Source organism: Daktulosphaira vitifoliae, unplaced genomic scaffold, assembly GCF_025091365.1.
Source record: "Daktulosphaira vitifoliae isolate Bord-2020 unplaced genomic scaffold, ASM2509136v1 Scaffold_1, whole genome shotgun sequence".
NCBI classification, from domain to species: Eukaryota; Metazoa; Arthropoda; class Insecta; order Hemiptera; family Phylloxeridae; genus Daktulosphaira; species Daktulosphaira vitifoliae.
The window spans coordinates 85,628,625-85,646,145 of NW_026099572.1; the positions used below are offsets into that span (position 1 = coordinate 85,628,625).

General features: G+C 23.6%; 1 protein-coding gene across 6 annotated transcripts; it reads right to left on the minus strand.

The window, feature by feature from the left end:
* Nucleotides 1–11,777, minus strand: LOC126894536 (uncharacterized). Of its 6 annotated transcripts, XM_050665618.1 has the most exons (16): nucleotides 11,602–11,777; nucleotides 11,253–11,356; nucleotides 10,956–11,192; nucleotides 10,563–10,898; nucleotides 9,107–9,412; nucleotides 8,678–8,847; nucleotides 8,302–8,497; nucleotides 7,722–7,934; nucleotides 7,558–7,630; nucleotides 4,713–5,522; nucleotides 4,491–4,600; nucleotides 4,349–4,417; nucleotides 3,101–3,134; nucleotides 1,083–1,159; nucleotides 815–892; nucleotides 1–190 (listed from the first exon to the last, which is right to left on the minus strand). In XM_050665618.1, the coding sequence occupies exons 1-15, from the start codon at nucleotides 11,615–11,617 to the stop codon at nucleotides 857–859; spliced, it is 2,787 nt and encodes a 928-aa protein (XP_050521575.1). In that variant the 5' UTR covers nucleotides 11,618–11,777; the 3' UTR covers nucleotides 1–190; nucleotides 815–856. The 6 variants fall into 6 exon arrangements, with proteins under 6 accessions (XP_050521575.1, XP_050521577.1, XP_050521574.1 ...); XM_050665620.1 differs by lacking the exon at nucleotides 815–892 and having other exon boundaries at nucleotides 7–190; nucleotides 11,602–11,776; XM_050665617.1 differs by having other exon boundaries at nucleotides 168–892.
* Nucleotides 11,778–17,521: the final 5,744 nt, after the last annotated feature.

The following is a 17,521-nucleotide window of genomic DNA, read 5'->3' on the forward strand; positions in this document are numbered from 1 at the left end:
ACATTGTATTAATATAATGTAGAATTTATACATTAAATATTTTTATTGAATAATAAAATTATCATTTTAAACTAATTTATTATGTATAGATACATAAAATACATTGATGATTTTAAACAAAGTTATGTCATGAAAAATTTAATTTTAGTCTGTTATACCATAGAATATCAAAAATATAAACAAGTCATTTCTGAAAAAAAAAAGTAAAAAAATTACAATATAGTTATTGTTATAATCTCATTTATAAACAAGGCCGCATTTAAAGAGAGAGGGTACTGGGTTCAAGTACATAGGATGGCATAAAAATATGAAGTAAGATAAATTATAGATTTGAAGACCTTTTTTTTAGCTAATTCAAATAGAAATAGAAATAGCAATGCAAAAAATAAAGAGAAAATTATTTTTAATAAGCAAAATAATAAAGGTCATTGGTAGCGACAGAATTGAGTACCTTGGGCAGTACAATTCTTAAATGCGACCCTGTTTATAATAGCTAAGTAGTTACTAAAAAATACTTATTTAATTTGTTTTAAATTTTAAAGTAATTATATAATTATTCATTAATTATGAATTATTATAATTCATAAATTATATTTTTTGAGAAATGATAAAATTATTTTTTTTAATAATATATTTGAACTTTGATGGGTCTTTATAAAAATTAATATTTGAAAAATAAAGAATCCCAAACACAACATTTAAATTTAATGAATTCGAAAACAAAAAATTGTTGCATTTATCAAGAGTTGAAATAACTATGACTCAGTTCTGAAAATTACTAATGCACAATTAATTTTAAAAATATATTTTTTACATGTACAAAAAATGAATATATAAGAATCCTGAGCTGGTGTTATTAGACTTCTACCATTCCCTCCATCTCTTTCTCCTTCTTTAAAAACATAAATTTTTTTATTAGTATTAACACTAATATATACAATTTTCTATTTTTATTTTATCTGTAAAGAACAATAGAAACAAATGTATATATTTAATGCAAACTATAATGATGGTATAAATAATTATTTATAATTAAGAAAAATAATAGTAATAAAATAAATCAATTAAATATTTTTACTAACTGTATTATTAGAAGTTGATATTGACCCTAAGATTGAAGGTTTAATGTTATTTAATGTTTGGCACGCAAAAGATGAAACTGAAAAAAAATAATAATAATTTTTAAATATGTTTTTAAATTTCTTTTCAAAAAATCCATATTTTTCTATAATCGAGAGCTTACTTCAACAACTACCATAAAATTCTACTTATTTTAAAAATCATTTTTTCTCAGAAGAAACTATTTTTAGTAAATTTTGATTACTACAATTTAATGTGAATTACATTTGTAGATTTATCAGAGATTTTGGTGTATGTTACAATTTTTTTTTTTTTTTATTAAATGATAAATATTATCACCAAAAAATTGATGTACATATATATATATATATATGAATACATAAAGTACTTTTAAAATGAATTACGAAATAGTAAATATAAAGCAATTCCAAAGGAATCCATTTAGTTTTTTACATTTCCTGAAATATAAACTAAAAGTCATAACATTTTCATTTGATTTTAAGATTCTTCTGATAACTCAAAAAAATGAAAATTTTTACTTATTATAATAAAGGCCTTCAATTGATTTATTTTATAAAGTTATTTTATAATACTATTAGAGTAATTTTAATTATGTCAAGATAGATGGTAATATGCAGATTTTTTCTCTATAACCCCTACAAATGAAATTAAAAAATTCACTACATAATAACACAAGCATTTACAAAAAAATCTTACAAAATACTTCAAGAATTCTAAACAATATAAAAATTTAAGAAAAAAAACAAATTTTTTACAATTCTTAAAATTTTTTTTTTTTTTTTGTTACTCATCACTTCAATTTACACGTGAATATTGTTGTCAAAACTCCTGTGGCCCTTGGTTATACCACTGGTATATAAATTATTTATAAAGTATTTTTAACTTCGCATTTAAGAAAAATGTAACAAAAATACTACAAAAAATTAGCCCTTATATTTTTTTTTATTTATATATTAGCATTTTTCTATCAAAATTTATACATTTTCTAAATAATTACCTATACATAGTGGAACTAGATCTAACTAAAAGATTTTTAACTTTAGTTATAATTAAAATTTCACTATATATATATTTTTTTTTTAAATAATTTATGATTTCTTAAATTATGTTGAAATCATATTTTTTATTATTTGTGTATAATAATTTAAAAAAATATTTTCAAAGTTTTTCAAAATTTTAAGATAGTCAATTACTACTATTCTTACAAAATTATTAATGATTATTAACAATTTTAGGTCAAAAACTTATTGTATTACAAGCGTTTTAATACATTGAACCCACTCATTGTATTAACATCTTGTACAAGTGTATATTTATAACTTATACTTTACCAGCATTACAAATCTACTTAATATATTGAAGTTCTTATAACTCAATAAGTTTGTCCAAAATTTCTTATATACCCATTAATATTTTTGTAAAAAAACTAAAAACTGGCTATTTTAAATTTCAAAAAATTTAAAATTATAAAAAATAATATTAACATAATCTTAGAATGCAGTAATTATTTAAAAAAAAAATTACAACGAAATGTTAATTGTATCAAGAGGTAAAAGATTTTTAGTTAGATCTGTTTAACATCTATTTATTCTATTAAATATTTATAATATTTATATTTGTAATGTTATATTACTTAAATGTTAAAATGTGTATAGAGTACATTTAATACAAACAATACCCCAAGATATGTAGTTTATGCAAAATAACATTTATTTAACTGATTCTTCATTGCTTAAAACAAATGTTTATATCACCATGCATTTCATAGAAAATTGATAGCAAATGCATGAACTTACAAACTTACAAACTTCACTGATAATTGAAACTTATGCAAAAAGATTACACTAAATCCTAGATTTAATAACCAACAAATATTTATTTATATCACATATTTTTAATGATATCAACTTCATCCGCAGAAAAATTTATTTAACTTTAAAAGAAAAATTTTCACTCTCCAATTGTTTAAAAATAAAATAATTAAGTTTAATTTCCTTACCACTTGAAGAAGTTGATTTTGGTGCAATATTAACCTGTAAATTACAATCATAATATAATTAACAAAATAATAAACAATAGTTCATCAATTAAAAGTTATATATACAGAGTAATAAATTTATCATAAGCCACTCAATTACTTGCTTAATAAATAAAATATTGGAAAAAAAATGTTTGATTTCTTTTAGTTACATATATTTCTTAATTTAACTATCTTACCAAATAGAAAATATTCTAATAAAGAAAATGACTGATCAATATCAACTTTTGTAATAGTACTTTAGATGTTATTCTCATTTTTATATCAGGGCAAGAGGAAGAATGAAACCAAGACATGTCTAGCGATAAAATTGCAGCACCCATTCCTTACCTCCAGTCATTTTTTTAGTTACGTATTTATTTTATAGGTTTAGTTGGGTGGGTAAAAATTGACACCTATAAAATGCATAAGGAATGAACCAAAAAATACTTAAAAGTGAATAATGTAATTCAAAAATTACATGTAACTAAAAAATAAAAAAAAAGAAATTCTCAAGTATTATTATTTTACAAGTAATTAAATGATTCATAATTCATGGACTACTTTGTATATATATATATATATATATATGTATATACATAAATATTAATAAGGATATAACTGTTTAATAATGCTATACTAATTATCATAAATAGTATCACCTAATATTTGTATCATTTACTAATAGTATTTCAAAAATATTTATATAAAAAAAAATTTAAGTATTATCGGAATTCAGGAAAGTGGAGATAAGGCATTTTTTTAAATAAGTATAGATAGTTTCAGGCAGTAATTAAAATCATTCTTGTAAAACACTGCAATGCATATTGGAAAAATTAAAAATATCCATAACTATTGCTCCGATGATGTACTCATCAACAAATTTAAAACCTTAACATAAAACTTAAAATATGGAAATATTTAGAATTTTCTTGTTTTTGCGCATTTAATGAGATATAGTTTTAATTTTTTCATTCTGATACAAACAACTAATATACAAGGAACCAATTTTTTAAAGTAAATAATATCAAATTTAATGGCTAAATGATTTTATAATAAAGACGAGAAAGTAAAACATTTATTAATTAATTATTAATCAATAGTGACACACCAAGGCATGACATATTCTCAACCAATTTTTCTAGGCTTAACGTTATACTAATGACTTCAAAAAAAATAAAATTATATTAATTTAATTAAAAAGATTAAATATTAAAGATAAAGACATACCTGATGGTGGTTATTAAATTGACTTAAAGATGCTGTGTTTAAAGGAACAATAACACCTGGTAATGAAACCTAAAAGACAATAGAAGTCAAACTAAAATTATTGATGTAAAAATATAAAACAAATAATAATTTATTTACTCACCTGTATATTAGGTTGATTAACCATATCCTTATTATTTAATAAGCTACTAATAATTTTTGTTTTCCGTCTATCCAACTGACAATTTGTAGAAGATTGATCCACTGAAGTCCCTAAATGTAAATAACACTTAAAATTATTAAAGTATAATAAACTAAAGAAATTTGTATTTTTGACTTACTAAATTTTGTGGTAAACAAAAAAAAAATAGAAAAATTAACTTACTCTGTAAAGTAGCTATCTGAGGCTTTGACATATTTACATTGTTTACTGGGTTACCATAAATTATTTTTTTGTACACTGTTTGACCAGAAGAGTTTATTCCATTTTTATGTGTTGAATTTATAACTCCTGGCCTAACTACATATTGTGTACTAAATGACTGTGTTAACAGAGTACCTGTTGCCGTTTTCATTACATCATTTAAATTAGGAGGTTGTTTTATAATACTGCTGTTACTTTTTGCTGCATCACAATTTGCTAGCAGCAGTTTTAAGTGTTGATTTTTGGTAGAGCGTACTGATTTTAGCTTTGTATTAATACAAACACGCTGTCCTCGAAAGGCAGATAAAAGCTTTCTATCAGTTTGTAAAGTTAAATTTTGTGATGCTAGGAGACTATTTATACTAATTGCTTCACTTGATGATACTTTAGAAAATGATGATGACACAACTGTTGCAGGATTTGAAACAGAATTTGTAACAGAGGATAGATCACTGATTGAAATTGACAAAACTTCATTTGAAGAACTTGATACACTTGCACCAAGACTATCAATGGTATTAATTTCTGTTTTTTCTACTAATTTATTATTTTTAACAGTTTGATCAGTGTAAATTGAAACCTCCTCATTAGATGTTGAAGATATTCTAGGATGTGGTACAAACTCGGGTGCTACAAATGTTATTAAGCTTGAAGTTGATGTATTAACTGCTAATGGACTTAATGGTGGTGATTCTGGTTCTTTTTTATTTGGTATTACTTTTGGCTTAATACCATTAACCAAGTTGTTTTCATGATTAAATAATGATATATCTATTTAAAAAAATATGTAAAATATCTTAATAAAAAACTTTATAAAAAAAACATATCTATAGTAAAGTATAAAAGATTAAAGTGCATTTTTAATACATTTTTTGAGAACTTCATTTAAAATGTTTTATCACCATAAAAATTAATGTTTGTTTAAAAATTTTAAAATATTATAAAATTATGTCATTGTAAAATAGTTATTATTGATGAACAACAGTAGCACAGATCACCTATATTATGTATAATAGATGTCATGTAAGTTTTAAAATGTGGGCATGTTACTATTCTTATGAATTTTAATGAATGTAAATGAAAGGTATAAGGATGCAGGTGTCAAATAAGAATGGTTGGGATATAATTTAATTTTTAATATTTTAGTATTTTATAGTACTCGCACCACTGGTATACAAAAAAGAACTTAGTTTTTCACATTTATTTCATACCTTTACTCATTATTGCCAAAAATGTTATTTACCTCTTCACTGTACTTAACCCACTCCCTATGACTGGCTATAACAAATCTTGTCTTTATAAAAAATAAAAAAAACATTACAGTTACACAATCAAACTTGATAGACTAGCATGGAGAGGGTAAATTTTTTTAAAACCCCATCAAAAATACTATAAAATACTGGTTGTTTGCTTGTTTTAGACATACATATTTTTGTAAGTAGATGATTCATTTAAAAATACTTTGTTAACATAATAGCACTGTCTCATTCAAAGGAGGAACACCAAATTTCTCTTTTTCTAAGTTATTAAAAAAAGATAAATATTCAATTTTCAAAAAAAAATTTTTTGTGTTTTCAAAAATATTTTTAATATGAAAAGTTGTACGTCTATTGAGGCATAGTTTTCCAACATTCTTCTCTCAAATAATATTATCATAAGCTTTGAGTTTTTACAATTTTAGTCATTGTCATATTTAGTGGTATACTATTGTGTAAATATTAAATATAGATTTTTCTATTTTCTAAAAAATAGTACAAAAATCATTTCCATCATTAGGTTTTGCGAGGCTCTGGCAAACCTATTAACTGCAAGATGTGGTAGAACCTCTACTCTTACATATTTTGAAGTTCGAGTATAGACTTATTTCTGTATATGAGTATCCAAAAAGGCTTAATGGATCCCCTCGAAAAATGTTTAATCATACATTTTAAATATTATGCTAGGTTTTTAATGTTGAATATCTAAAAATGTTTCCCTCCTCTATCTTTAAAAATAATATAACCATAAATTTATGGTTATGTAACTAATGACAAAAATTAAATTTTAACTTCAGATAAAAACTATGAAGATATTAATTTTATTAAGATGTTTTTTTTATTGTGTCTAACTCATTAATACTCAACTCTTAATGAACTAATATTAACAATTAATTTATCAAATGATCTCAATAAACCTACCTAAAAAAAATCTCTCTCTATATATATTTTTTTTTAAATTGAGTATCCCAAAAAATGATAATTGTGAAAAATAGCCAATTTTGATGTTCTAAAACATCAAAATCTGATTGACCGATTTTGATTAAATGAATTTTAAATGCATAGGTCAATATAAAATTTTTATACATTATACTCAAGACAACTACCTTACTTTTGACATAATATTTTGAAAATCCGATAAATAAAATAAGTAAAATTGAAGTTTGAATATAGCTATAGATCATATCTAAATTTTGTTTCTTTCATGATAACATTTTAAAAATCTTGATTCCTCTTAAGAGATTGAACTACAGCATATGCACTGTCATTTAAATTAAAAAAAATGTTTTATCAACTTATCTTCTATATATTTCAATAAAAAAATTATATAATTTATAAGTGCATTGGCAATATGCCGAGTTGCCGAGTTTACGAGATGGCACTACACTAAATCTATTGTTATTTTAAAACATTTTTACACGCCTTTCTACCAATTTATAATTATAACTTTTTCTAAAATTTTGATACCAAAAACATATTTTATGATTTTAAATAGTATACGCCTTTTAAACGAGATTTAAGATATTTGTAATTAAAGAAACATACACTACCTTTATAATATTGATTTGAATTGTCTGTTAACTTATCAGTACTATAAAAATGAATATTTTTTTTACGTTTCACCTAAAAATAAATTTAAATAAGAAATCTATGTAAAAAAAACTAAGACTAAAAATTTTAGATAGGGGTATTTATTAATTTGTAATTTACTCACATATAACTTATGAGGTTCTGATTTCATACTACCATCTAAGTATTGATTATCCATCAACCAAGCACTTTTTCTAACTAATGAATTATTACATTTTATTGAATTTAATTTGATTTCTGAAGAACCAATTGATAAATTCAAAAAAGAGTTCTCAGTTTCAGATGGAGAATTATTTTGAACCAATTTTGATTTATTATTTAGTAAATTATCTAGTAGCTGAAACAAATTTTAATATTGAAATATAAATAAATTTAAAGAAGGCAATATTTAAATAATATTAATATAAAAAGACATAATCATAACAATAAAATATATAATTATCTAACAATTTCAGGACTTATAAATTTTGTTCATATATTTTTTTAAATTTTATATTGAAAACATTTTTTTTACATTGTTTAACAAAGTTTATATAAAATATACAATATTAAAATTACATTTTCGAGAAAAAAATTAAAACTTTATTATATAAAGTTGATTTTTTTTACTGTTATTTCTTAAATTATTTAAGTTTTTTCAATTATATTCAGTGACATATGAAACATTAAATCTTATTAAAGTTATAAAATATAAATTTAATTACCTCACTAATATCTCTTTGATTGGGTTCATATAAATTATCATTATATAAGTTACAAGATAATTTCACAAAGCGAGGTTCTATACCACTTTTAAATGTCCGAACAAGTGATACTTTAGAATCTATTTTCTGATTTAATACTAACAGAATAGTATCAATGTACGATTTTAAATTATTGGTTTTAAGATTTATTTTAAACCTAAAAAGTAAATAAATGATTAAATTTTGTACACATTATTAACAATTAAACTTCAAAAATAAATCATTCAAACTGAGGCAATAGGCTTAATTAAAACCATAACTCATGATAATTCATTCTGTATTCATATAAATTTGGTTAACTAATAAAAACAAATATTTTTTAATTTATAGTACTTACCTTAAAACTGCATGAACTATTGAGTTCATTTTTAACAAAATAGAATATTCTTGAGTATTTTTAAGTAACAAAACAGATAAATTAATTATTTTAATAGATTCTTGGCGAAAATCAAACTCCCACATCAAATAATAAATTGCACCTATACTTTCATCACAGTTTATTATTTTCTGTAAAAAAAAAACTGAATTTATTATTTTTTATTATCTGAAATTTTATAAATTTGTAGTAAAAAAACTTCACTTGATAAATGGACTATCATTTTAAACAGTAAATATTTTCAGTTGTTAATTAGTTATATTAATACTAAATTTTCGTAGTAGTAAAATATAAATAAATAAAGAATAAGAATTACAGATTCATGATAAAAATGAGTCTTCATAAATAGAATAAAAATAGATAAATTAAAATAAAATAAGAGATACTAACCATTAAACTACTTTTTTCTTTTTTATAAAGTAGCTCTGAAAATTTATGATATGTATTTCTAATAGAATTTGATACTCCTAAATTATTTGGTGTTCTATTAATTTTTAATGGGTTCAACTCATAAATTTTTGATCCTGATGTGTTCAATTGCATCTTAACTGCTAGACCAGTACTAGGTGATGAATCCATACATAATTCTGGATGAGATGCCAATATTAATAAACTTTCAAGCTTTAATTTCTTTTCATATGACCAATTGTCAGTTTTATTCTGGATCAATAATTGATTTACATCATTCATAACTGACTATTAAAATAAATGATAAGAAAATATATTAACTTCATAATTAATAACTGTTATAGATTTAATTTATTTCAATATAGCAACACTTTAGTTGTAATAAAAATAGCGGAACAAATGCATTTTACTAACCCCATCTAGCTTTTTAAATTTTTTTTTTTAAGTGTTTAAAAATTTTTTTTAGTAATTATTTGTTTAAAAGTTACAGCTATTCAAAGTTCATCTGTCAGCAAACAAAAAATACCTAAAAAAATAGTGTTTTTTTGTCATGACAATAATTACAATAACATAAATATGATATAATACACCTCAACCAAAAAAACCATGAAACCAAAAATATTGTTTTTTTAACACATGATATTTTTAACTAAAACTACACAATACAAAAAAAGAGGGTTTTCATAGAATTTTTAGATTAAGATGATATAACCATTATGTAATACCAAGAAAGCAAATTAATTTTAATTAATTAAGATTTAAATTAATTAAATTGCAATGCGACATTGATGTATTGTTAAAATTCAATGGTACAGCATTAAAATGTTAAAATGCAAGAGTATGTAATGTTAAAACACAATAATGCAACACTAAAACATATTGATACATTGTAAAATTAAATAGTTGCATTGATGAATATAGCAATATTAAATTTAAGGTGACAAGACTATATTATGGTACACTTTCATGATAATATATTAACCAAAAAGAGATATGGTAGTTATTTAATTAACTACTACTTTATACATATACAAAAATACAAAAGTTTATAATTTGAGTAAGGATTGAACCTGATATAACTGGCACTTCATAGGTAAATTTTACAGACTCAGCGATAGTTTGAAATATGTAGCGTAAAGTGAAACTAATTTAAGTAACTTTTTTGAAACAGACAAATTTAATACAAATTGGTGACTATATCATAAAAGATTATTCTTATAAGAGAATTAAAGAAAACTATCAAAAAATAATATCTGTACAGAATAGAAATGAAGCATGAAAATAGAAAATTTTGAATGTTTATAACTTTTTAACCATGCTTTGCCAACAAAATATTTTATATATTCTTAATCAGAATGCAAAATTAAATCAATTAAAAAAAAAATATTGAGAAAATCTCGATGAGGTGGTAAAATGCATTTATATCAAATTAGCTTACTAAATTGGATGGACGCAAAAGACTACGGTATACTTTCACCTCTTCACATTTTTTATCTTGAATTTCTGCTATAATACATCCACAGTAAAAAAGTGATGGATTAGCTTTTTCTATTATATCTAATAAATGAGGAGGTAGTTCTTCATTTTTAACATAATCTAAAATAGAATCTTCTTCATAATTAAAATATGTTTCAATAGGTTTATCATTAATATCAATAGACATTTTGATAGAAAAACCAATATCCACTGAAAATAATGTAATAATTAAAACATTTAACTGTTCTTCGGATGGTTTATCAAATAATGTATCCAATAAGCTTGATGGAGAAAGTTGCTAAAATCAAAATATTCATTAAAAAATGTAATAATTATTTTAATTAATTATTCTTACATTTTCTGGCCAATGTAAGGAATCTGCAAAAGCACACAATTTTTGACTATGAGATAAATATAATTTTTGTAACAAATTTTTCTGCTTTAATTTTTCTGTTCCAGTTTTAACTTTATCTCTAATATCTTCTTCCTCCCCCTCCTCTTTATTTTCACTTTCTTCTTCCTCTTCTTCTTCGTCTTCAGAACACTCTAGACTTTTATTGTGCAAATATGATCGGCCAAGATGTAACAATATCTATGGAAACAATAAATTAGAATTTTAAAACATTATTAATACTGATAACAGAATACAAACTCTTGCATCTTCTTCGTTAGCAGCCGGCAGGCTTTGCATGGTAGAAACAGCAGCAACATTCAGGAAAAAATCAATATCATTACTTGCATATTGTAAGTTAATCTCTAAGAAAAAAATTTAAAGAAATTAGTTTAATCTATAATTACAATCTTTTTAGTAAGAGAGGTCAAGATTTAAATATTTACTTTTAATACAATTATATCAATATAATACTTACACAATTTCATTTCATGGTATAAAATTAAAAAAGTATTTTATAATCTATGTGGACTTTAAAAATTACTAGACATGAATTAAAATACTTAATAAAATTTATTTCAGCCCTAAGTCTTTACCTTAGTTTACTGACCTATGGCGTGAAGCATGCACACGGTACAACACGGTTGCCAACATTAATTTTAAATATTACTTTAGTTAAAACTAATAACAAGTTAAAATAAAAAACAAAATTTTAAACCTCTATTTATTAACAATTTAGCCTTCAATAACATATTATGAGAAAAATAATTAGAGGAGCTTGTATCGACTATATAGTAAAAGAAAATCTTACATTTTTTTTAATTATGAGATGATAAACAATGGGTCGCTATCAGAAAAATTTGTTAAAATCTTATCATCAAGAAGAATATTATCTTATCAGAAACAGAAAAAATTTGGTGAAAGTTTTACACCCCAATTAAAAATAATTAATCTATGTCCTAAATTTTTACTCAAATTAATGATTAAGTAGTTCATAATAAATCTGTTAATGGTGTTATAGATGCAAATGAAAATATAAAAGGAGCTAGGGAATAATTTATCTCTTATACTTCAGTCTACCATAAGATTTTTTTATAGTCATAGTCGGCATATAATAATTTTTTTAACTTATTAACTTTATTTTTTAGTAATTTTACAAAATTATTGACAACAAATATTTTTACAAGTAATAATATGGTTTTAAATAAAAAAAAATTTGTTTAGTCACCTCTTAAAATTAATAATTATATTAAAATAATAAGTAATAAATACACGCATTAAAAATTTGTGAACAGCATTTTAATTTAGGGAACACATTTTGATTTAAAAGCTTTTATTTGATCTATTGATCATCAGTCCTCCAGAGTATGTATCTCCCATGACTAACATAATTGGTAGATATCTTGTGAAACCATGAAACATTTAAGCATTCCAACATTCAATTTGGTTTCTTTTAAATGGCTAAATTCTAACTCATAGTAAATAAAAATAATAAGGATATGTATGCTTAATTCTTAACAATAACTCAACTCCTAGTCTACCTATACATTTTTAACAAACTAGTTTGGCTACTTTCAAACTAGTTATTTGATATTTGTCTAGTTTTTTTTATTAAAGAAAAAACTAGGGTCATTAGTAATCTAAAAATTATTCTGTTATAAAAATATACCCGAGTAGTAATTCTAAAACGATAAATGTGCGATCTATACATATACTAATATCTTAATATAAATAATAATTTTAAGTTCAAAAAATGAATCTTCAATACATCAATTTTATTCTTTCGATAAACATGTTTTTACGTCTTTCATAACATTTGTAAAATAAACAAGACCTAAGAATCATTTTAAAAATCTTGTTGAATGTTTTTCCCATCTTTCCATTACGTGATGAATACATTACAATTGTATATAACAAACAAAATCAATTTTTTTAAACTATTGTAAGTATTTTTTATTATTATTAAAATCGGTGATGCTCAGGAAAACACTAAATCTAAATTTATTTTAAGTATATTTCTCTGAATACTGCCAACATATAAAATTTGTACATATAAAAAACCATAAACTATTTAAAACGAATTTTATAATTTGTAGGTTAATCAGTGGTGGAGTGCGAGTAAAATGTGTGTGAGACTTCACTTTTGTGTAATATTTATAAGTTATATTTAAGGGTATAATAAGGATTAGACGAAAAAATTATCATGTGTTGTAGGTAAAAATTGAAAGGGTTATTAAAATGTTTTATATGTCTCATTTTTATTTATAATATTTAGTGAGCCATAGAGGCGTTCCTTTGATAATGCTAAAGAAATATAAAAATGTTCGTTTTAGTTTTTTAGCTTCGATTTAAAGCTGAGAAGATATTAATTTTACTATAATGTGTTTTTTTTTTTTTTTTTTTATATTTGATCTATTTTTTTTATAAATTTGACCCTTCACCTGCCCACAGGAGGGGATTCAAAATGATAACTTTTTCACAAAAAATTAACTTAACTTTTGAAAGTGTTCCGGAAACTCTGACACTTTTATATATATCTTAAATTAAAGCTAATAATGTACTTTATTATGAAAAAAAAAAAAATTCGGACTTTATTTTTTTTCACGGTGAAAATTGCTACCGAATACTATTTTTGTGTGAAAATTCTCGATTTTATTTGTTACATTTTTAACTTTATAATGCTCTAACTTATTGAAAAGTGTATAGATCAACAAAATTTTTTTATGAGAAATAATATTTTTTAATAATTCCTTTTTCATTCGACAAACTTTATCTTAATCAGAATATTATTAAGGAAATAGCAGATCATGTAGCTTTTGGAATAATCAACCAATTTTTTTAAATTAAACACTGTCTAAATATTTCCATCGAAGTTTTTTTTATGATAGTGATTTTAATCACTGTCAGATATCATCCAACTATGTCACGTCACCACTAAGCCACGACCCCCCTTTAATGGTTTTTTTTAATTTTATAATGCTATAACTTTTTGAATGATGTATGGATCATTACAATTTGTTTAAGATAAGTACAATTTATATTTTTCTTTTATATGAGTTACTCTTTTTTTTAAATCGGACCATTACCCTTTATATAGTTTAAAATTAAAAAATGCATATAAAAAGTAGAGCTCTGTCAGATATTATCAATACTTGTCCCAACTATAACACGTCCATACTGTTCAGCGAAACCACTGTGCTACCGTTTTTTTTTATCCTACCATAAGCCTCAACTTAAATATTAAGTATTTATTGAATATCAATTTCATACTAAATTTAATTTCTATATGTATACACTAATAAATATATTTATTAATGTATTATACTTATAAATCATAAAAATATTAATCAGGGGATTATTAAGGAAATTAAAGTTGTTGATGCTTTTGAAATAATCATAGCTTTTTCTAAAAATAAAACACTATCTAAAGATTTGCATTGAAGCCTTTTTTATGATAGTGATATTAAATACTGTCAGATATTATCTATATTTGTGCGAACTATACCACGTCCATACTGTACTGGATTTTTTTTACTATTAAATGTAAAATAATGATCTAAATGTATACTAGTCGATAACCAAATCATTATTTAACTAACAATTGTATAATTGTATTCATAATAAATCATACTGTAAATAAAGGTAGAGTAATATTTTCTATTTTATTTAACTTTAATAAAAACAGCGTGTAATTTGTTAATAGTGACGTTTTAAAATGTTTCAGTAACATATATTGGGATCGAAATTTTTCTTTATATTGTAGGCAACAAAAGGTAAAATCATTTAGTAAAATTGAGAGGAAAAGAAAACGTTAAGAAAATAAATAAAAATAAGGAATTTATCTACATTTATCTAGATAAAAGACAAATTATTTTATCTTTCACTTAGATTATTTTATCCTCAAATATCTTTATCTCAACTAGATGATTTTTTTCGTTTATTTCCATCTAAACTATATGAATTTTTGCTTATCTATTTTCAAGACTGCTTACGAATCATAGTATGAAATTTTGAGAAAAAATAATATGTAAGAAAATAAGAAAACGGATATCGATAATTAATAATAATTTTAGGTTTATTCAATATTTTGTATGAGACAGCTAATAGAAAGTTTAAGTAGAAGAAGAAAAAGTTTTGTATGATGTTCAAAGATTTGTAGAAGGCGAATTACAGAGTGCCCAGAAAGATTTTTAATTGGGCGTAAGTTCTATAAAACTGTAGTATAACCAATTATAATGTATGGGTCAGTGTGTTGAATGATTGACAAGAAAGTGAAGAGTAGATGAGAATACTTAGATGGATGGGTGTAGTGACAAGAAAAGATACGATAAGGAATGAATATGTAAGAACATGTCTGTGGTGTGATGGCAGAAGTTGATTTGTCATTTTTGGTGGTTTTCGGATTATCATGTATTTAATTGAAAAATCATATGTTTCATGGACTGGCAAAATATGATAAGTCTTTCATGAAATATAGCGCCATTTATGTGCAAAGACCAAAACTGATATGTCATTATTTGATAATATCATGATGGGAAAACTCGATATGTCTTGGATAAAATTGATAAATCATTTTTTGAATAACATATGTGATGGCAAAACTTGATATGTCATTATTAGATTTTTGTTATATTAATAGTCTATATTATCACATTTTTTTACTAATAATGTTTATTATTTTTTATAAACCTACAATGTCATTTAAAAGAATATAAAAAAGAGAAAAATGGCAACAAATGTAGATCATATGACTTGTTCAAAGATGTTTTTAATAAAACTGGTTATAAATTTAAAAAACCTTATCTTGATACATATAAAACATGTGATACTTTAAGATTACAAATAAAACAATTTAAGGATAATGAACAACAGAAAGTACTCCAGCAACTATATGAAAACCATAAAGATCTTGCAGATTTTGGGTACTTGCAAAAAAAGGAAGATAAAATTAAAGGTTTAGTTTCTTCCAGTATTAGTCTTAGTATTTGATTAAAATAAGTTTTAGATACTCCTGCTCTCTCTGCAAATGTTTCATTTTACAAAAGGCTTTTGTCAACATTTAATTTGACCATTAGAGATTGTGGTGAAAAAGGAGGAACTGAATGTTACATGTGGCATGAGCAATCGGCGGCAGAAGGTCAAATGAAATAGCATCTTGCCTGTACCAAAAAATTACAAAATTGCCCATTAATGTAACCCATGTCATCACATACTCTGACACTTATGGGAGGCAAAACTGGAATATCAATATGGCTGCAATGTTGAATCTACTAACTGCCAAGTCTTCAACATTGCAAATAGTTCACCAAAAATTTGTATTGCCAGGTCACAATCACTTGAAGTGTGATGTAGACCATGCAAAAATAGAGAGAGCAAAGAAATTATCGGACATTCTTATAATGGTACTAAGAGATTGGTATCAATTTGTAAGGACAGTACGAGGGCAGAAGCCATTCAAAGTGATTGAAATGAATCAAGAACAGTATTTTTCATTTTCAAATTTAGTAAGCACTTCACTTACAAAGAAAACATTTGATACTAAAGGAAATAAAGTAAATTGGTTTCATATAAGGTGGATTCGTTATGAAAAAATGTATGGTATGCTAAAGTTAAAGTATAGCCTCAATTCAGAAAAACCATTTAGAATATTAGACCTTAGGCATGGTAATAAAGGAAGTCCAAAAAATTTATCATCATATTCAACAGAATTAACTAACTGTTATGCGGGTCCTATACCAATTCACCCGAAAAAAAAAAGATTTGTTAAGTTTATTACCGTTGATACACGAAGACTGTCATTCATTCTACCAAAAATTAAAAACATCCAAAAATGCAGCTGAACTTACTTTAACAAGTAGTGATTCTTCATCAGATGAATAATTAAAAATATAAATTATTTATCATAAAGTTGTTTTATTTTTAGTTTTTATACTTTACTAACAACACTAACAATGTTGTTAACTTTTATAAAGGGAGCTTTTTTTGTTTAATTTAGTGACACTTAAAAAAAAAGTTTACTCCAAAGTTAGGTACTTTAAGAGTTTTTATGTCGTTGATATGTTTATAATTAAAAAGAAATACATGAATGCAAAACATTATATGTTATACCATATATTATAATATAAAACCTTTTAAAATCTAATTAGTGTATTATGGCCTAATTATAAGAAGTCAATGATTATAATCCTAAAAGAATGAATGCATTTCTTTAAAAATTGTATTTTTAATTCTATTCTAAACCTTTAAACTCGTTTTTCCAAAAGTTCCAAAAATGTATATATCAACTTCTGCCATAACACCACAGATGTATAGGTGTAGCGTTAATCATAGATAAGATAATATAAAATATTCTTAGATGGTTTGGTTATATTGTGAGGATACAAATTGTAAGCTGTAAGAACATTTATGGAAATTAACGTTAAAAGAAGAGGAAGTGTTTACGTTGAATTCAAGAAGTTTAGTAAAAATTAAAGAGATGTACTAGTACTATTGGTAGTCTTACAGTTAAGACGATCAAACTCAACCAAACC